Below are 19,283 nucleotides of genomic sequence, written 5' to 3'. Positions count from 1 at the left end.
CAAGATGCGGCGCTGTCAGCTAGCAGCCACCACCAACACCAACCTCCCACCGACACTTCCAAGTCAGATCACGCACTCGGACACCTGATTCTCTGAGCTTCAGACTGAGAATTCGCTATCCGCCCCCTGAATAACAACATATTTGTGTTGCATCGCGACGACGTGACTCGTTTGGTTATGCCATTATGTCAGCAACGCAAAGCCACACATCAGCCACGGCATCGAGCTGAGCCACAGTTGAGGGGGCCCCCTTTCCTGTTGGGGTTTGCAGGAGGGGTCTGAATGTCAATCCGACAGTGGACGGAGGCGTTTAGCATGTCTGTACAGCCGCTAGCGTTTCTCCTGAATGTGCTGTGGACAAGCAAACACAACCAAGTAGTTCTACAGAATGTTTGGGTGCAGCTACACACACAAACTGCCGAATTGGTTGAATGACAGCATGTTGCCCTTTATTCAGACTTCAGTCCTAGCATCTTAAAGCCTACTCAGCAGAGAATCAATGGGATATGCAGCCGAAGAGTGCGGCATCGGGGGAAATCCGGTGTGCTTCTTCCCCGCATTGTCGGCCTGATCTCCGAGTGCCGATATAGGACTTGAGGACGTCCACGGGGTGAAGGTATAAGAGCGAATCTCCACAATCGTCGCCATCAGCTGTATCACGTATCACACGGCACACTCATCTCGTACTCTCTTACTGTCAGGACCACATAGAAATACAACAAACGGAACATGGCATCGAAGAAAACATACAACGTCCTCGTCCTGCCCGGCGACGGCATCGGACCCGAGGTCATGGCCGAAGCTACAAAGGTCCTATCGACATTCAACACCCAGACTGCCCAGTTCAACCTGCAAGAGGAGCTTATCGGGGGTATCAGCATCGACACGCACGGACAGTCGGTCACCCAGTCCGTCAAGGACGCTGCAGTCGCCGCAGACGCTGTGCTCTTTGCTGCCGTCGGGGGCCCAAAGTGGGATCATATCCGGCGGGGGCTGGACGGGCCAGAGGGCGGGTTGCTGCAGGTGCGCAAGGCGATGGACATCTATGCGAATCTGCGGCCTTGCTCGGTGGACATGCCCAGTCGGGAGATTGCGAGGGATTTCAGCCCGTTTCGGCAGGATGTCATTGAGGGGGTGGACTTTGTTGTTGTGAGGGAGAACTGTGGCGGGGCTTATTTTGGGAAGAAGGTGGAAGAAGAGAATTATGGTATTTATTTATTGCAAGGCAATACAGAAGTAGGGTTGCTAACATCTACCCAGCAATGGACGAATGGGGCTATTCCACCGCTGAAATCCAACGCATCACCCGTCTCTCAGCAGAACTAGCCCTCCGCCATGACCCTCCATGGCCCGTGATTTCCCTCGACAAAGCCAACGTGCTCGCCTCGTCGCGTCTCTGGCGCCGTGTCGTCGAGAAGACCATGGTCGAAGAATACCCGCAGGTGAAGCTGATCCACCAACTCGCGGACTCGGCATCCCTAATCATGGCTACGAACCCGCGGGTTTTGAACGGGGTGATCCTCGCCGATAATACATTTGGCGATATGGTCTCTGACCAGGCTGGCTCGCTGGTTGGCACGCTGGGTGTCTTGCCGAGTGCCAGCTTGGATGGATTGCCTCGTCCGGGCGAGGACCAGAAGGTGCATGGGCTTTATGAACCGACGCATGGGTCTGCTCCGACGTATGTATAGAAAGGGCCCTATGGATGATTCATGCTAACAATCTCCAGAATTGCCGGGAAGAATATCGCTAACCCGACTGCCATGATTCTCTGTGTGGCGCTGATGTTCCGATACTCCTTCAACATGGAGAAGGAGGCGCGTCAAATAGAAGATGCAGTGCGGGCTGTACTTGACAGAGGAATCCGTACATCTGACCTGGGAGGGAAAACAGGAACTAAAGAGTTTGGAGATGCAGTGGTTGCAGCGCTACTGGGAGCGTAGCTGTAGGTAGACATGAGATAAAGGATTGGCCTCGTCTAGGCTACTTAGATATATACATTGTCAATACACCTCCAATCCGAGAAGGTGCAACTTTTGAAAGAGACCGGAATGTGAAACAGGGGGAAGAATATATAAAGTCCCTGGTTAAGAGCCTTCGTCCATGCAGCATCCAATCACTGCTTGAAGCCGCTACTCCCAGAGTCAGAGCCAGCACCAGGGATACCACTAGGGATAGGGAAACCACCAAACCCACTGTCCTCAGAACCAGATTCAGAGCCAGATTCAGAGCCAGAGCCAGATCCAGTACCAGGGACACCACTAGGGACAGGGAAACCACCGCCGCCACTGCCGCTGCCACCAGAGCCAGTATCAGGGATGCCACTAGGGATAGGGAAGCCACCAAAGCCACTGCCTCCAGAGCCCGAGCCAGATCCAGATCCAGATCCGGAACCAGCAATGCCACTGGGAATAGGGAAGCTACCGAACCCACTGTCGTCAGAGCCAGATCCTGATCCTGATCCTGCGCCAGTACCAGGGGTGCCACTAGGGGTAGGGAAGTCACCAAAGCCACTGCCTCCAGAGCCAGAGCCAGATCCAGATCCAGATCCGGAACCAGCAATGCCACTAGGGATAGGGAAGTCACCAAAGCCACTGCCTCCAGAGCCAGAGCCAGATCCAGATCCAGATCCGGAACCAGCAATGCCACTAGGGACAGGGAAGCCACCGAAGCCACTATCATCAGAACCAGAACCAGAACCTGATCCAGAGCCAGTACCAGCGATGCCACTAGGAATAGGAAAGCTGCCGAAGCCACTGCCTCCAGAGCTAGAGCCGGAGCCAGACCCAGGGGTGCCAGTAGCGCTGGGAATTTCGGCGAACCAATTGTCCCCAGAGCCAGAGTCATCGCCAGAGCCAGAGCCAGAACCAGCACCAGCGATGCCACTGGGAATAGGGAAGCCACCAAAGCCACCATCGCTAGAGCCAGAGCCACCACCAGGTGTGCCACTGGGGAAGAGGCCACCAAAGCCACTGTCACCAGAGCTGGAGCCAGATCCAGATCCAGCACCAGGGATACCACTAGGGAAGAGGCCACCGAAGCCACCGCCAGAGCCAGAGTCATCGCCTGAGCCTGAGCCAGAGCCACCAAAGATACCACTAGGGATAGGGAAGCTACCGAATCCACTGTCATCAGAGCCAGAGCCAGAGCCAGGGGTGCCACTGGGGAAGAGACCACCGAAGTCATCGGAGCCAGATCCAGATCCAGCACCAGGAATACCACTAGGTATGGGAAGGCCGCTGAATCCAACGCCAGAGCCCCCAGTTGGAGTGCTGCCCGAACCGGCATTCCTGTTAAGCCCGTTCATATAGCCGCTGTCATAGCCACCGTCCTGACCCCAAGGCCAGCCACCACCGCCTCCAAAGCCAGTGCTAGGGAAAGGCGGGTAGGTCGGGGATACAGAGGCCGTGGGCGCAACAGGAACAGTTGAGCTGCCGCCGCCGCTGATTGGGGTGCCCGAGGGGGTAGAGTCGTCGGCAGCGCATTGGAGGTAAATGGCAGCACCGTAGTATGCGTACGAGTCGGCGTTGTTCAACGCCCTGTCGGTATCAAGGCTCTGGACCTCCTCGTAGCCGTAGGCGATATCCTCAGTCCCGGGGCTGTAGATGCCCGTGGCGTGCGTGAACTCGTGGAGCGCAATACCGCCCTGGTCAAGGTAGCCACAGGTGTCGGAGGAAGCCTCGGTCTCGTAGTACAAGTCGCAGTTGACGACGATGTTGTCGGACGGGTAGGTCATGGCAGCGATGTTGCCGGTGCAGTCGTCCCGGCTCCGGGGCGCACAGTAGTAGGTCATCTTGCCAGTGCTGGTTGCTTCGGAGGCAATGGCTTCCAGACGCCCGGCGACTTCGTCGAGGGCATCCTGGGACTCGGTGAAGAAGAACTTCTTGAAGTTGGCGCTGGCGCCCTTGCGAGCGTCGGCGGCACCGGCTTTGGCCATCTCGCCTGCGCGCGATATGGCGGCCTTGACGGCCGAGTTGTATTCGTTGTCGGAGCAGTCGATGGTGCTGCGAGCCCGGAGACGGTTGGCATTGTCTGACGCGGTGAAGGAGATCTTGTTTGACTTGTAGTGGAAGGTATTGAACTTCTCCTTGTCGGTCAGGGTGGTGTATTCAAGAGCGCCATTGGAGACAGCTGTGTGGTCTCCGTCAGAGAGGTCGTGAGAGTCGGCAACGTCGAAGACAGAGGTGACGGTCTCGTTGGGCGCGAGCTGGACGAAGGCATCGTCGTTGAGGTGCGAGCGGATATATTTGACCTGGGCTCCCTTAAAGACAGCCTCAATGTCTGATTCATTAGTACGTCTACCTTCTGTTTGGTAAGATGATATAAAGTGATACTAACCACCGTGATCAACCCTGACCTTCTTCGTAGCAACGTGGTCGAGAATGCCGCCTCTGCGAACAAGACGAACAGCCTCGTTTCCAGTATTGGTGACCGCTGCCCGCACGGTGCTGTCTCCAAGAGACTCGAGAGTCACGTCAAAAGAGGGTTTTGATGCATCCTGGGCCAGCCGGGGCATCAGAATTGGCTTTCCAGCAGCCAACGAGGTGAACACTGCCAGCAGGTACACGAAAAGAACGGAGAGCGCCATGTTAAGGAAAGTGGGCAGCAGACACAGTCTGAGCCTGCACGAAGAAAGGAAGGACGGGACCAGAGAAGGAGAGTCTGGACTGCATCACGACGACCGGCTGTTCACAGCAATAAATAGGGCTGGACGGCTGTGTGACTCGGATATAGTAAGGGGCACGGCCTGCGACGCATACGCGGGAAACGCTGCAACGCTCTTGAGCCCTGAAACGAAACAGCAAGCCCACGAATCCATCTGGGCTAGTCCCCGCAAACGCATTGGGTCGGGGACTCGGCCAGACCGCAGTCTCGAAGCCAAGAGTGACGATCATTATTCTGACAGGATCATGGTGAGACCTGAAGGGTCCGCGATGCTGAAACACGCCGCGTAACGGACCAAATTGACAGCTCTTCCACAGTCGGTCAAACATTAGGCTTCGGAATAAACCGCAGTTGCGAAGACGATAAAAGTTCTTTTTTTTACGACCGAGGTGCATGAAGGTTTTGCAGGTCCATGCGCGGTGTGGTATCCAGCGTGTTTAGGGCTGACGACCAAGCCAAAACAGCCAAGCAAACCGTCCAGAGTCAGACACTAAGCTGGATGTGATTCGAGTGTTGGAGATTCGACATATCAGAGGCAAATTGCTCATAGATCCTTGCAGCATCGTGTGCCTCGGAGGGTAGCCACTATATACCAGACGCCTGCGTCTTCATAACCACCCCTCCCACGAAGACCGGGAAGATAGTTGTCATTCTATTCGATGTGAAAGTGTCTTTAACGCAGTTTAAGTGTGTGAAGCTTTGATTAAATGGTGGACAAGTATTACCACGCTGTAGATCTTCGGACTAGTATGCGGGGGACAGAGCATAGTGTTTGAGAACAACTTGGCAATCAAGTTAATTCCGATATAAACTGTACACTCACAGCATCGGGTGACAGGTTAGAAGAATATCTGAAGAATGCTTGAAGGTAATGCTGGTTGCGTTGTACGGAGTAGATTCGTAAGGCGTGGATCTGCCGAGCCCATCGACCCCACAACCGATATCAGGTCAGGTCCATCGTGTCGTGATCGCATTCGTAACGTGTTCAGTCCTTCTATCCACTGAAGGCATAAGCGGTTTCACGCTGAGAAGTCCCTGGTGAGATGGCCCAAAGCGGCAGGCAGAACCTTCTTTGGTCCTACCAGGCCTCGACGCAGCCGGTCGAGTTGCGAACTTGCGAGAAAGGCTGAGCACACACCGGAAGGCAGACGTAGCCTAAATCAACTGTTACTTGATCATTACTCTTCTACTTCTGCCTTCAAAATTGTTGTCCATGCTGTTGGTCCGGATCCTCTGATGGGGTGACACGGGGCATGTCACCGGTTCTCAGCCCACGACCAATTAATGATTTTGCAGTGATATGTCTGAGTGCGAGTGTAAGGCGTCGTCAGATCTGCGGCTTTATCGAGCCTGGTGTAAAAGACAGTGAAGGAGTTTTGGGCTACTACGGACCTGGCCGCGCGTTCCATATTCCATCCGAGAACGATGGATGCAGCGTTGCTAAAGTTGAAGTTGTGAATCAAGGTAATGAGTGCACAGGTCGATGCTGGATATTGCAAGATGAAGCAATAGCATTGGTCTCCCAGCTGCTACCAATATTCACAATGACTCGTAGATTAGAACGGTGTTCGTCTAATAGGCAGTGGATGTGTGCTCCCCCACGGGGTCGGAGGGTAAGAACTCACACATGGGATCTAGCCTACCATTCTGCTGCGAATGGAGTAGGCGAGTGACAGCTTTTGCTAGTATAGTCACCACAAAGGTCAGTCCCCGAAGACGCAGAGAGACTACAGCCAAACGGCTGCAAGCTCGTGGATGGCTGCAATACGGGCGTGACCTTGAAGGATTACGACTTTTTGTTACTATTCCACGTTCTATTTACCAGCTCAAGTAATATATGGACTCAGAAGAGCAGTTCCACGCTTACCCGAGTCGAACTGTCTAGATCGAGTTGCGTAAATATGTATGTGCCAATTCTATCAACACAGACCACTGAATAGATGTAAACCCTATCTTTGGAGGTGAATGCTCATGGCAAACATGGTAGATGCCTGGGTTCGGTACATCCTTCGATATTTCAGCCTTCATAAAGATATAAAGACGCCCTCGATCCTGTCCTTCTCTCTCATCCTCATCCTCAATAACCTGAGAATCTAACATCTTCAAACTTCCAACAATCAAACACCGGCCCTTACTTCCAATTCCCTACTCCTTATTACCATCAAGCATCACGATGCTCCACTCAAAGATCCTCGTTCTTACTTTCAGCCTCCTAGCCACCGCAGTGGCAGGCGCCGCAGTGAACCCTCCCACTGACGCCCCCTCCGACCTCCCAACCCAGCCCCCCAACGGCTGGATCTCATACGACAACATGGGCAACCGAACCGACCTCGAAATCATCGACACCCCTAACGGAGACGCAATGACTCGTCTCGGCCTCTCCCGCACGCCCATCAAGGCCTGCGAGAACGACTACTCCTACGACGACAGAGACTGCAGGAAGGTCGACAAGGCCAAGATCATCGCACGCACCCTAGGCACCATGATCAAGGAGAAGTCCAACGACCACGACTGCAGCTCTTTCACTGCTACCCTGGACAAGTTCGAGTTCGAGTACTATGCTACTGGGCGCAACTGCGATACTACCGCGGAGCAGGGGACTATTGCCGGTGCTATTTATCATTTCATCCATAGCGTGTTGGATGATAATATCTGTAATGCTCAGTGCATGAAGCTGACCCATGGTGGTACTTGGACTGGGTGGCTGTCGCTTGGACCCTCGGGGTCTCTGAAGAAGGCCAAGATTCGGGACTGGGAAGTGACTTTGATACCTGCAAGTCTGGAGGTAAAAATGATATTTAAGTGACTAGACCTAGAGGCTGCGGCGCTGGTGATGGGCGATTGATGCTTCCTTATTCCGAGGTACTACTGTGGATGTCCTTATGTGTTCGTTGCGATGTTATTGATAACAATGGATTAAGTACGAATTATGAACATTGTTGACTGAATGTCTCACTTTGTAACTAAGTTGTTCAGAAAGAAAGTAAAATATCTTCAACACCGAGCAGTTGGTAGTACAAGAATAGTTAGGGCACTCTTATTCAAGGACTGGACCATAGTTCTTACTGATTTGAAAAGACCGACGTCTTGGTCTACTGGCTACTCCTGTTCAATTCAAACCGCGGAGGCCCATTCATACAGTTAACCGATGTACGTTGACTGATCCACGGTCCGATGCCGATATGGACATGCACGTACGGTGGCATTAAAAGTAACCTTTACAGTGGTGTAATGCTAGAGTTATCGGTCTGTTCTATAAATTGCCTACTAGTACAGTGCTCTACTGACATGGTCGTGCTGCGCATCCCGCTGGAATGAACTTAACAAGGGTATTATTATATACAAGATCATTTAAACAATGCAGACTACATAACCAAAGCCTTCGTACTCTCAATACTCATCAACACAGACCCAGCCCTATCCACCATTTCCGTCCATACCATCCTCCCCAACGGCGACACCCCTTCAGCACCAAGCACGCCCTGCTCTCCTCGTCTCCCCAGCGCATGACTCAACTGCGTCCACAACTCCGCCGAAAACACACAAAGCATCCACATATACATAAACGCCTTTGCCCCAGACGCTGGCGTCTCCGCGTCCACGCGCAAGGCAGGCGCACTCAGCGACCCCATTTCCACCTTTGGCAGGACGACCGCCCAGTTCTGGCGCGGGCGGGGAGGGCCTAAGGAGTGGGTTATACACCCTCGGACTAAAGAGAAAACAGTCGTGTATATATCTGGTAGTCGGGAGTGGCAGGATCCAAGCATGAGGATTGTGGCTTCGTCTGCGGGGAGTGTGAGGCGGTTTTGGATTAGGTCTGTGAACTGCGTGGTGAGGCGGAATAGGTCGTCCAGGACGAAGGGCATTTCTGCGCGTGTACTCGTGTCTCTGCAATTGGGAGGGTTGTTACTGGCTGTTTCTGGCATTGTTGGTAGGTTTGCTGTGAGTTCAGACAGGGCGATGCTGAGGCCGGCCAGTTCATGCGTTATAGATGTTGATAGAGACTGCGGAACTTGCAGTGCTTGGGTATCATTCTCCCATGGTTGACGTACGCCTGGCGACCATAATAGTGCTTGATCGTTAATTATCGGTTCCAGCTGGCAGATATTGTCCTGGTTCAGCATATCAGCGATGTCTGACCACCCGCTGTCCAGCGACACGTCAAGAGCGCCATCAGCAGACTCGGTGTTTAGCTCTGGCAACTCCGGCAAGACGTCCTCCTCATTCGGCGTTTTCCGCGACTGCGACGAGCGACCCTTAATCGAACCCCGTGGGGCACGAGGTGCAAAGCGACAGGCCGCGTCGAGTCGCAGACATCGCTCACACCGGGACTGGCCGGGTTTACGGATACATCGGAGTTTCTGTCCATGACACCGATCGCAGGCCGATCGGGTCTTTCTCCCTTGGTGTACCAGACGTGAATCCATGGCGGGTGGTGGGGAAGTTGAAGTGGGAAGAAGAAGAAGAGGGAGAGTCTGACGGTGGCGCGTTCGGCGTTTTCTGGTCGGGCTGGACCGATTCGGCGTTATAGCAATGCCATAAATAAGCACTGCAATCAACCAGATCTACTCCAAATATTACTGATTTCATAAATATGGTCTCTCTTGAAGACATTCGCGCTCACAATGCGCAGATCTCGTCCACATTTCCCCCCGGCCTTGTTGGCCTGTTTGTCGGTGCTACCAGTGGCATCGGCGCAGCCACATTGAAGGCATTCGCAAAGAACACCCGCAGCCCTCGCGCCTACTTTGTCGGTCGCTCCCAGGAAGCCGCAGACCAGATCGTCGCCGAATGCAAGGCCCTCAATCCAGAAGGGGAATACATCTTCATCCCAGCGGACGTCAGCCTCATCCGCGTCGTGGACGAAGTGTGCGCCCAGATCAAGGCGAAAGAGAACGAACTGAACATCCTCTGTCTAAGTCAGGGAGTCGCCAGCTTTGACCGCATTGGTATTATATCTCATATAACTCTCAGTTCATAGCTTTTGCTGACTGACATTGCTAGAAACACCCGAGGGCATCCACCTCCTCACAGCCCTAGGTCACTACTCTCGTGCCCGCTTCATCACCCAGCTGCTCCCCCTGATGCAACGCGCATCTACGCTTCGACGAGTGCTGACCGTCGGCGCTGCTGGTCTTGAAGGTCCCATCGATACATCGGACTTCCCGGCGCTGCATGTTCCTTTTGACAAGATCCGGCCCCACATTGCGAGTCTTCTAACCCTTGCTCTGGAGGCCATGGCCCGGAAGGCACCCGAAGTGTCCTTCATCCATGACTATCCCGGGGCAGTAAACACCCCGCTCACTCAACGTATGCTTGGGGGTAGTGGTGCTGCGGCTGTGGGTGTTGAGATGCCGGATGACTGGATGGAGCCGGAGGAGAGTGGGGAGAGGCATTTGTTTTTGTTGACCAGTGGGCGATATCCGGCTGCTGTGCGGGAAGGAAATGGGACTATCGAAGCTGTCAAAGGTGTGGATGGACAGGTTGGCAGTGGAGTGTATTCGATTGGGTGGGATGGGGAGTGTGTATCGTCTGAGACACTGCAGGTCATGGACGGTTTGAGGAAAGGGGGACTTGTTGACAGGGTGTGGGAGCATACTGAGGGCGAATTCGCAAGAGTCACTGCACTTGTTTGACAAGTCTATTGCATCGGACTAATATATCGAAATACCATTCGACCGTACAAACCACTAGCGGTATTAGGCCGTCTTTCTATTGCATTATATGCCAACATAATATATACATAGTTAAGAAATATGCAAGTTCTCTGAACTTGTAGCCCAACGCAGGCGTCCATCCATAAAACAAAAACAAAAACAAAAAATTAAAAAAATAAAAGAAAAAAAAAAGAGCCTCTACCACCAGCACCAAAAGAGATCATCAAAAAAATCACGGACACGCTGCCAAAAGGTTTTTATCCAGCCCGTAAAGGGCGACTCGTGTGAAAGGGGGGAGGGGGAATTATAGGGCTGTTATTGGCCTCGAGTTCTCAGAGTTGGTTAGAAACTATTATAACCCCATATGTTAGTTATGACTGAGTTTAAGATTGATATGCAGAGGCCTTGTACCTGTTGCATGCTGTCTGGAGGTAAACCACGCTGCCATGGCTCCGCCTTGTCCTTTTATCTTCCACCCGCCTCCTATGGCCGGCCTAGCATATAATACAGTAATTAGTCTGGGACTACCGTACCATCTAAGGGAAGATTAAACTCACGGATGCTTGCGACCATGGCCGTAATACAACAGAAAGTGATTATAACGCCCAATGTAGGGCCAAAGACACTAGCCAGAAGGCCGTATTTGTTTGTAGCGGGGGGTGTTTCTGGCGCGAAGACACTGACTTCTTTAAACGACATTCTTCAAGTGAAATTTGAAGTTCTTTTGCATGGTTGAAAACTGGTATAACCCATTTGTTAGTTACGGCTGAGTATAAGATTCATAAATAAAGGCCTTGTACCTATCGCGTGCTGCCCGGAGCGAACCACGCAGCCATTGCGCCGCCATGGCCTTTTATCTTCCACCCATCTCGGGTGGCTTCGATTTCGGTTGCCGGCCTAGCATATAAGACAGTAATTAGCCTGAGATTATCTTACCATATAATATCAAACTTACGGGTGCTCGCGCTCATAGCGCTTTAGAAAAACGCGCAGGGCCGTAATACAATAGAAAGTGATTATAACACCCAACGTGGAGCCAAGAATGCTTGCAATAAGGCCATATTTATTTGTGGCCGGGGGGATATCATCGAGATTGGGCCTTCTTCGAAGACCGCGGAGGCTATCCAAACGAGTCGACCATGGCCGGCTTCCCCGGGGCTCGGGGGTATCGAACACTAAAAATGGCGGTTTGTTAGTTATGCGAGTTCAGAAAGTGAATGAATAGAGGCCTTATACCCATGCCGGCTGAAGGTGTTGTTGGTAAGTTTCAACATTACTGCAGGACTGAAATATAGTATAAAAATTAGTCCGGGGCCAACGCATGTTTGAAATCTAAACTTACGGGTGTTTGCGCCTGTAGCGCCTTGGTTGTATCGTTAGCACGATGGAGCAGAAAGAGACAGAACGGAAGAGAGAACGCAGCATATCTGGCTTTCAGGGCAGTCAGGCTTCTGGGGACGACCCCAAATACATCGCGCGTAATAATGCTCAAGATAGGCCCGAAGATGCTCGCAAGAGACCGTAGAGGTTGGTAGATGGTGGTTAGCCAGGGGGCTGCGATGGGGATGTGGGAAACAGAACTGGCGCTACGAGTCTTGCCCTATCAAGAAGGTCCCTGTCAAAGGCAGGCACGCTGATGCTCTTTCTAGAAAGGGAAACCACAGCTTCGCCATGGACGTGGAAGCTGCACCTAGGTTATGCACTTGCCTGCTCTGACCAGCCCAAGTCACCTACGAGACTGGCCCCTCTACTGCATTATATCTGTTCACCATGCAGTTTCTTTAATCTCAACCATGTTGATCATACTAATCTCGGACATGTTATTGCCCTATGAATGAAATTGTCTCGTCGTAGCTGGTATCACTTAGGCTATTGGTGTATTCCTGGGAGTCCTCGTGCAGCGGCTTATTCTTATAAAACTAAGTCCAATGCGAGTAACTACTATACCCCAGATAACACTCTGATTAATACTATAAGTAGGTGGATATCTGTACCAGTGTCCAGTCTGGTGGGTCGGACGCCGTAAGCCTCACCCACTCGGGCTTACGCGCTATTCTGCTAGTTCGACGTGGTATGCGCCTGCTTGCGGTTGATCCGCTGTGCACTGTCCAGCGGGAGATCGGGCGCGTATTTTGGCCCCTGGTGTTTCGACCTTCGTAAGCATAGCCCCCGTATATTGTTACTATGTCCACTTTCTAAATGAATTGACCTGTGCAACTGTCCACATTGCGGGGCTTATTGAGTCTGCCTTGTCGGGCGGGCCGCGACAGCCCTCAGGGGCCGGGCCTTTATAAACACAGTATAGTATAAACTCAATATATTATTTTTCACTCATAATGTGGTCTGGGGCACCTGGCACCATTAGAATGAAAGCCGTTTAGTGAACATGTATTGTGACAAGCAGGATGCCATGATTTGGCGGTCATCATGGTGCAACCCTCCTCGTCAAGCGAGACTTGTGCGATTCAACACAAATTCACAAACCTCCGATGGGGCCAATTCCAATGGAGACTTCTGCTTGTAGTGATATGTTCATAGGCCCCGCCTGGGGCGTCTTCGCTGGCTTATGCCCTAGTCTCAACGATCCGAATTTCCTGGCTCCATGAGAACCCTCTGTGGCAAATGCTGTAGGAGCTCATCTCTTTCATGTTTGGAAGCAACTGTAGATACTTAGTAAGAAGTAATTATTTCTTTTCCAACGTTGCTACGTCTTGACGCTGGGCGCCGATTGCATGGTAATAGGGGTATGCGCGTAGGGCCACTCCACGTGGAGACAAGCTTTGGGGGACCCCGGGTTATGCTGGGGATGAAGAATTAGGGACGGATTAGATAACTTGATCTTGAGATTACTGTGACTGGTAAGATAGTCCAGGCTTAGTTAGAGTTGGTCTCACCCACTGCAGACATCGTGGGGACGCATTTGATGAGGATTTGCGACTAGCTGTATACTCATCTCCAGACACCGTAAGCCAGCTAACCGAGCCGACATACCTTGTATCAGGGCACCGTGTGACACTCTTGGGCTGATGTTAGTCTTGTTAGACCCTATTTAAGTAGATCCATTCTCTTCCTCACTTTCGTTTTCTCCGATTACACTTCCTTTTACCGAAACACTACACGTCTACTGGTGGGTGAGATCGCTGAGATGCGTTTCTATCTGTTGGCAGCAACTCTAGGTTTGTATATTTGTCCCGCTCATGTAGTTGAGGAAGGAAAAGCTCACTGTCTGTATAGTTTCCGCGGCGAAAGCCCTTCCGGGGGTTTCGTCGAGCGTCGCCGTGACCAGCTCCTCCGCAACCACCACTTCTACATCAACCGACGCAGCGTCCAGCACTTCGTATGCTTATGAGGCACACACGTAAAGGTCACATGAAACGTTATACTAACAGTGGCACAGCAGCAACGGCGCCCCTGAACCAACTGATGTCCAGAAAATCTGCGAAAACGGCGGGCAAACTCTAGAGGCATGGAAGGAGCTTGACATGGGCTTCTACCTTAACTCGACGTAAGTACTCCTTTACTGAAAAAGCCATCGTATTGCACATTGCCTGACTGACTGACTCGCATGACATTCAGCGCGAGCATGTTCTGCGACGACGAGGAAAAGTGCCCTTACGGCCCGTGGGAGATGGACTTTATGAAGAGTATCGCCAATGAGTCGGGCGATAAGACCGCAATCAGCTGTGATGTGTACGTGTGTCCTTCATACATTGTATAAGAGTAGAGCTGACTTGCTTCCACCAATAGAGGAAATGATAGCTGCGACATTCACGGTGACGCGGAAATGTGCACAAACGAGACATATGCTCGGCTCTATTTCATCCTGCAGGCTTGCAAGCACTTCCACGACCATATCCAGGCTGTACTTAACGCTATCGAGTACGGCATGGGCGATGCTGCGCTCAAACAAGCGGACTGGGTCGTAACATTCACGGAGGACAGGGAACTTGTTGAGGAGGCGGTAGGTTGCATCTTTCTGTACCTGATAACTGAGGCGCATTCTAACATGGTACTGGGTGTTGTTAGGATAGCACGCCCGCGGCAGTTGCGGTTATCCTCGCTGGTGTCTTTGCCGTTGTGGGCGGCCTTCTCAGTCTCCTAGGCCCTGTAGGGCTAGTTGCCGATACCGCCATTCTCGGCGGCCTTGCCGGCGGTGCTGCAATCTCGGGTGGTCTTAGTGGTGCTGCCACTATTGGCACTGGTGCCCTGAATGCCATGGCAATGAATACGGCTCTGGCGTATGTCATAAACCCCCCACCTCACCCACCACCATGAGTTCCGTGAGTCGGATACTGACAAAGCGCAATGGATTATACCTAGTCTTCAAAACGAGATCGACAACATTGCCAGCATGGGAGACGCACTCGCACACGGCTTCGAGAAGGCACATACGGCTGTTACAAACATGGGCGGATACGCTATCAACGAAACCCCTGACAACTATGATCTCAGCAAGGGCTATACATACAAGGATGACCCCGCGGGCGCCCCGGCCATTCTCAACAACGGCGCATACGCTGCTGCTATAGACTGGGAAGACATCAAGGATTATAAATACGAAGTGTTGCAGAGCGTCAGTGCCTCGGCCATTGGGTTCCTTTGGAAGAGGAACGAAGAGGTTATTATTGCCAAGGTCACTTCTGATATGCACGGAGAATCACCCTGTGATATTGATATTGGGGACGATATGTGGCGCGAGTGTGATGAGGATGGAAATGCGTATTTCTTTGCTCGTTGGAAGGAGGTGCGCAAGATGAGTGAGTCCCATAAGAAGGACTGGAAGAGGCCGTATGGGATTGAGCATGCCGGGGACAAGGACATCTCCCTGCTTGATATGGCTAGGTCGGCCGTTTATACGTCGGAGAAGTATGGGGATGGGCATGAGTGGGATCCTGAGAGTGCGGCAGAGGCGTGGCTGTCGGATAACAAACCGCCGTCGCTTTCGATGGTGGATATTCCTGGTTGTGTGGTCGATACGGACTTCTTCCATCCTAATGATTATAAGTGCGAGGGCGAGGTACGGTCTTTTCCCCTTCCAGATGACTGCTTTCTTTCGTTCGGACGCTGACTTTGATACTTGCAGTGCCTACTCAAATTCAATATTATACATGGCTGTTGGAGCACGGATGTTGACTACCCCGGTTCATCATAAGAAGCTCAAGGTGAAGTACTTTTACCACGCGGCAAGTTTGACCAGTGCTTATACAGTGACTTGGCTGAAGTCTACCCCCAAGAGTACAAGAATGACCTTTTAGCTATGGACGGTGATCACCGTGTTGAGAAATCGACCTGCGGCCTGTGATGTTCATAGTGGCAATGATTCCGCAAGCATGTACTCCCTAATGCGTATCGCCCTAGTTTCGTATATATATGGCCCCATAAGGAGTCTTTAACTGCCATTTCAACGCCCTATCTTTTGGATATACTCTCATAATCTGACAATTCGGACTTACCAAATGCATGCCCCTTTGAACGGCCATCGGATGGATGGATGATTTCATTTACCCTGACCCCTCGCAAATAAAAGCGATATGCTGGCTACCTACAACTATGTATCTTCCCTTGTATCTCTATTGTACTTGATCCCATGTCTTACAGGCTGTCCAGAGCTCTTGAACTAAGACGATGTCTGCTTCAAATGACAGTAGCAGGTCATGGGCGGGGCCGCCTCTCCAAACATTAGCCTGTACTATCTTCATAGTCTGGCCTGGGAGGTGGCCTGGCTTGTAAGCTCTTGAGCGAGCTGGCTTGCTGGCTGAGGAGCTCGTGTTCGCTATTTTAGGGTAGTAGTTTGCTAGCTCCCTTGATTGGTTTCTGGAATAGCAAATTTCATTGCATCATACTAATATATACATTGTTAAAAAATATACAATTGGGTTCCATCCATAAAATAAAACAAAAAGAAAGAAAGAAAACAAAAAAAAAAAAAAAACAGAACTTCTACTACCACTACCAGAAAATATCCTTAAAGAATTTACAGACATGCTGCTAAAAGATTCTTATCTTATCTATTGAGGGCGACTTGTGCGGAGGGGCGGGAGGGGGAATTATAGGGCTGTTATTAGCCTCGAGCTTGTGAAGTTGATTGAATACTATTATACTATTTATTAGTTATGGCTGAGTATATATAAGATTTATAGGCAGAGGCCTTATACCTGCTGCATGCTGCCCGGAGGCAAACCAGGCTGCCATTCCTCCGCCTTGGCCCTTTATTTTCCACCCGTCTCGGGTGGCTTCGATTTTTATGGCCGGCCTAGTATATAAGACAGTAATTGGCCTGGGATTACTATACTATATAAGGTCAGACTTACGGGTGTTTGCGCTCATAGCGCTTTAAAAAAACGCGCAGGGCCGCAACACAAAAAAAAGCCACGATAACGCCTAATATGGGCCCAAGAATGCTTGCAATAAGGCCATATTTATTTGTGGCGGGGGGGATTTCGGGCGCAGAGGCACCGACTTCTTCCAAAGACATTTTTGGTGTCAAATTTGTGGTTGTTTTGCGTGTTGGGAGGGGGCAATTTGCGATGCGAGTTTGGTGAAGAGAAGTCGTCGATGTCCTGCATTTCAGAAAAGAAAAGGCCCCCTTCACTACAAAGACGCTCCTTCCCGTTATAACCCAGATTAGCTTTTAGATAAGTCATGATACAGCACATAGACCTATTCAACCAACATGCAGGTGAATGGCGGAGATGCCCTAACTGTTTACTAGAAGACGGGCTCTACTAGAATAAGCTCGCTCGGTGCTAACCATGAATGGATAAGCGTGGTGTACTAGTCCATAAACGACCTGGGGTAATGAACGGGCTCCATGCTGCAAGAGGTACTACCCAAGGCAGCCCTCCTTCTACCGGGCCTCCCTGAAGGCGGCTCGCACCTTCTATATCATGTACCTGCCTGCGTCGTCTCCAGCTGAACAAAGACGTCGCAGCTCTTTTCTATTGCACATTGTTCACAAGCCGGACTCGCGTTGCCTGATCTCAAGTTCTCAACTATCCCAAGATGGACGCGCTGGAGATATCCTGGATCTGCCAACCAAAGGTGCTTGCCCCAGCTTATACAGCTCTCGCTGTGGCTGGAATAATCCTTGGCGTCGTGCTGCAGCGCCTGATATCCGACCTTACGAGGTTGGTCTAGAGTTAGCAGTCATGTCCCAGCTAACATCCTGATTCTAGAGATCCGATGCACATCCGTATTACCACCGATCTTGGCAACATGACAATTGCAGGTCATCCGAGCGCCATTTCTCGTTACTTAGTGCTACGCAATGAGCCACCCAGCATCGGGCTGACCCTTCCTCCCCGGGCTTACCCACACGATAACGCAGATACTCCAGAATCTATCACCGCAAGAGGCGAGAAGGAGTGAACCCTCAAGGTGGTGGACCGTTTGATTCGTTGAACTGCTACGGTCCGCATATTCTCAAGGACGTGGATACTCGATGTGTGCTCGGTGTGTGCTCGGACCATGACTGATTTAGCGTCGGAGGAAAGTGTTATAAATTAGTTATCAATGAGTTATCGTGTATCGTCTACGAAACTTTCAATTCTTCTGTTAGAACTCGTAACATAGGTTTGAGTTCAATTGGTAGCAGATCAAACTATTCTTTTGATACAAAAGGCTTCCAAATAAGGGCATCCATCATATTCCGGCTGAATGTATCCTCTTTAGAAGGGCGCATGTTATAGCCAAGCTCGATGGGATCCTGCAGTGTCCCGATCAGTTGATCAGTGCCTTGATGCTCCATACAGCAACCACAGGCAGGTGTACAGTGGCCTGCCCATTTTTTTGTGTCTTGAAGCCTCTGGCAACATTGACAACTCCGCCCACAACATCCCCCAGCCTCGGCGCATCGTAAGCGTAGCCATGGAGACAAATGCCAGCGCGGTTTCCCTCTGCTGTAGTGTATTGCACGCCCAATAGCGGTATGCTTCAAGGCATCAAAAGCCTCCTTCGCCAACTCGTCCCTCAGCTTGTACACCTTTTGGTTTCTGTACTTTTCATCGCTAAGTTCGCGATACTCACGGGATATTTCATCCATGGCCTTTGTGCTATCCCCAAGTGTTCTTTCCAACCGCGAACATTCCTTCGTAAGCCATTCACCACGTTGTTGTGCAACCCCCATCGCATCGTAGTTTTTCAAGTAGTCCTCAACGGCCGTCCATTCGTTGTCAGTCAAGCCGAACTTTTCGTGCACCCGTCGACGATTCTTCTGCGCCTCAGGGTAGTCATCGATTCTCTCCCAGGGGATCCGGGGTCTGAATAGCTTGTCCCTGAGGAATATTAGAAGTTTGGACTTCATTGCGTGATGGGCTGGTGGATTTGGTATGTAGGGAAGGATACTGACGAGCAAAGAGTTTGTCTGTTGCCGGATGCAAGGTTTTTATACGGCTGGCGGTGCGTCATCGCAGTCATGCCATATCCCAAACTTTCTTCCCCTGAACATCTACTATCGGGTGAGATAGCCGGCCTGCGTTGTCGGTAAAGATTACCAGGTTAATAGAAATCTTCCTATGTTGTTACCTCGCGGGTATTATAGTCCACAGCCTATTATACATGACAGAAATACACATCATGGTATCCTCTTCTTGGGATTTATGCTCTACTACACCTGAATAGAGCCTTGACTTCTTCCCTTTATACTGGGCCGAAAACAATTTTGTTACAGTTAACCAAGGAAGCCCCTGCTCCCCCTTTAATCCTACCACTCATGATGCGATCTTCGACCAGTACGGTGTCCCTGGGTATCCGTCTACCGCTCATTCAGCTCATTATCCAGTTCTTCCTCCCAGGTTAACACTTTTCTTGGAAGCTTACGGATCACGGCCAACAGCAATTTGTGGTTAATGTAATCCTTATGCCTAACGTCACTCAGGTTTTACAGTGTGCAGGTCTTATTACATACAGTATACCTGTGGGTGCAGAAACGAGATGGAACTTGTCCAGTGCGCTGAGCGTCAC

At 51.2% G+C, this 19,283-nt stretch overlaps 10 protein-coding genes across 10 annotated transcripts; 6 read left to right on the top strand and 4 right to left on the bottom strand.

Annotated features, from left to right (window-relative positions):
* Positions 1-729: 729 nt before the first annotated feature.
* On the top strand, positions 730-1,943 carry ASPSYDRAFT_54163 (3-isopropylmalate dehydrogenase; the record flags this gene model as incomplete). The annotated part of the gene is made up of 3 exons (XM_040848804.1): positions 730-1,207; positions 1,261-1,681; positions 1,730-1,943. The coding sequence occupies 3 exons, from the start codon at positions 730-732 to the stop codon at positions 1,941-1,943; spliced, it is 1,113 nt and encodes a 370-aa protein (XP_040708535.1).
* A 1,538-nt stretch (positions 1,944-3,481) lies between these two features.
* On the bottom strand, positions 3,482-4,516 carry ASPSYDRAFT_138625 (uncharacterized protein; the record flags this gene model as incomplete). Its single annotated transcript, XM_040840857.1, has 2 exons — positions 3,482-4,281; positions 4,339-4,516. Coding segments are annotated over 2 exons (978 nt in total), but the record flags the coding sequence as incomplete, so codon positions are not given.
* Positions 4,517-6,838: 2,322 nt separating this feature from the next.
* Positions 6,839-7,471, top strand: ASPSYDRAFT_26707 (uncharacterized protein; the record flags this gene model as incomplete). Its single annotated transcript, XM_040844307.1, has 1 exon — positions 6,839-7,471. The coding sequence occupies one exon, from the start codon at positions 6,839-6,841 to the stop codon at positions 7,469-7,471; it is 633 nt and encodes a 210-aa protein (XP_040708533.1).
* Positions 7,472-7,909: 438 nt separating this feature from the next.
* On the bottom strand, positions 7,910-9,097 carry ASPSYDRAFT_39479 (Zn(II)2Cys6 transcription factor domain-containing protein). The gene has a single exon (XM_040845906.1). The coding sequence runs from the start codon at positions 9,090-9,092 to the stop codon at positions 8,031-8,033; it is 1,062 nt and encodes a 353-aa protein (XP_040708532.1). The 5' UTR covers positions 9,093-9,097; the 3' UTR covers positions 7,910-8,030.
* Positions 9,098-9,259: 162 nt separating this feature from the next.
* ASPSYDRAFT_168621 (uncharacterized protein) lies at positions 9,260-10,442 on the top strand (the record flags this gene model as incomplete). Its single annotated transcript, XM_040843390.1, has 2 exons — positions 9,260-9,614; positions 9,670-10,442. 2 exons carry the CDS (start codon positions 9,260-9,262, stop codon positions 10,299-10,301), a joined length of 987 nt encoding a protein of 328 aa, XP_040708531.1. The 3' UTR covers positions 10,302-10,442.
* Positions 10,443-11,122: 680 nt separating this feature from the next.
* Positions 11,123-12,141, bottom strand: ASPSYDRAFT_26704 (uncharacterized protein; the record flags this gene model as incomplete). Its single annotated transcript, XM_040844305.1, has 4 exons — positions 11,123-11,219; positions 11,278-11,497; positions 11,665-11,685; positions 12,129-12,141. The coding sequence occupies 4 exons, from the start codon at positions 12,139-12,141 to the stop codon at positions 11,123-11,125; spliced, it is 351 nt and encodes a 116-aa protein (XP_040708530.1).
* A 1,286-nt stretch (positions 12,142-13,427) lies between these two features.
* Positions 13,428-13,732, top strand: ASPSYDRAFT_343006 (uncharacterized protein). Its single transcript, XM_040845223.1, has 2 exons — positions 13,428-13,498; positions 13,557-13,732. The coding sequence occupies exons 1-2, from the start codon at positions 13,468-13,470 to the stop codon at positions 13,682-13,684; spliced, it is 159 nt and encodes a 52-aa protein (XP_040708529.1). The 5' UTR covers positions 13,428-13,467; the 3' UTR covers positions 13,685-13,732.
* A 245-nt stretch (positions 13,733-13,977) lies between these two features.
* ASPSYDRAFT_39478 (uncharacterized protein) lies at positions 13,978-15,697 on the top strand. The gene is made up of 5 exons (XM_040845905.1): positions 13,978-14,012; positions 14,070-14,283; positions 14,349-14,560; positions 14,643-15,339; positions 15,406-15,697. Exons 2-5 carry the CDS (start codon positions 14,107-14,109, stop codon positions 15,472-15,474), a joined length of 1,155 nt encoding a protein of 384 aa, XP_040708528.1. The 5' UTR covers positions 13,978-14,012; positions 14,070-14,106; the 3' UTR covers positions 15,475-15,697.
* A 1,627-nt stretch (positions 15,698-17,324) lies between these two features.
* On the top strand, positions 17,325-17,690 carry ASPSYDRAFT_84718 (uncharacterized protein; the record flags this gene model as incomplete). Its single annotated transcript, XM_040851397.1, has 2 exons — positions 17,325-17,449; positions 17,498-17,690. The coding sequence occupies 2 exons, from the start codon at positions 17,325-17,327 to the stop codon at positions 17,688-17,690; spliced, it is 318 nt and encodes a 105-aa protein (XP_040708527.1).
* A 180-nt stretch (positions 17,691-17,870) lies between these two features.
* On the bottom strand, positions 17,871-18,655 carry ASPSYDRAFT_39476 (uncharacterized protein). Its single transcript, XM_040845904.1, has one exon. The coding sequence runs from the start codon at positions 18,622-18,624 to the stop codon at positions 17,923-17,925; it is 702 nt and encodes a 233-aa protein (XP_040708526.1). The 5' UTR covers positions 18,625-18,655; the 3' UTR covers positions 17,871-17,922.
* Between the last annotated feature and the right edge of the window lie 628 nt (positions 18,656-19,283).

Source organism: Aspergillus sydowii, assembly GCF_001890705.1.
Source record: "Aspergillus sydowii CBS 593.65 unplaced genomic scaffold ASPSYscaffold_1, whole genome shotgun sequence".
In the NCBI taxonomy this organism is placed as follows: Eukaryota; Fungi; Ascomycota; class Eurotiomycetes; order Eurotiales; family Aspergillaceae; genus Aspergillus; species Aspergillus sydowii.
This window is presented reverse-complemented; position numbering and strand designations above follow the sequence as displayed.

Excerpts from the sequence above, each read along its gene's own strand:
- ASPSYDRAFT_343006 (XM_040845223.1), top strand. The coding sequence starts at position 13,468 with ATGCGTTTCTATCTGTTGGCAGCAACTCTAG. Across the intron at positions 13,499-13,556 it reads TCTGTTGGCAGCAACTCTAG|TTTCCGCGGCGAAAGCCCTT; the intron begins GTTTGTATATTT and ends CTGTCTGTATAG.
- ASPSYDRAFT_39478 (XM_040845905.1), top strand. The coding sequence starts at position 14,107 with ATGTGCACAAACGAGACATATGCTCGGCTCTATTTCATCCTGCAGGCT. Across the intron at positions 14,284-14,348 it reads GGGAACTTGTTGAGGAGGCG|GATAGCACGCCCGCGGCAGT; the intron begins GTAGGTTGCATC and ends GGGTGTTGTTAG. Across the intron at positions 14,561-14,642 it reads GCAATGAATACGGCTCTGGC|TCTTCAAAACGAGATCGACA; the intron begins GTATGTCATAAA and ends GATTATACCTAG.
- ASPSYDRAFT_39476 (XM_040845904.1), bottom strand. The coding sequence starts at position 18,624 with ATGAAGTCCAAACTTCTAATATTCCTCAGGGACAAGCTATTCAGACCC.
- ASPSYDRAFT_39479 (XM_040845906.1), bottom strand. The coding sequence starts at position 9,092 with ATGGATTCACGTCTGGTACACCAAGGGAGAAAGACCCGATCGGCCTGC.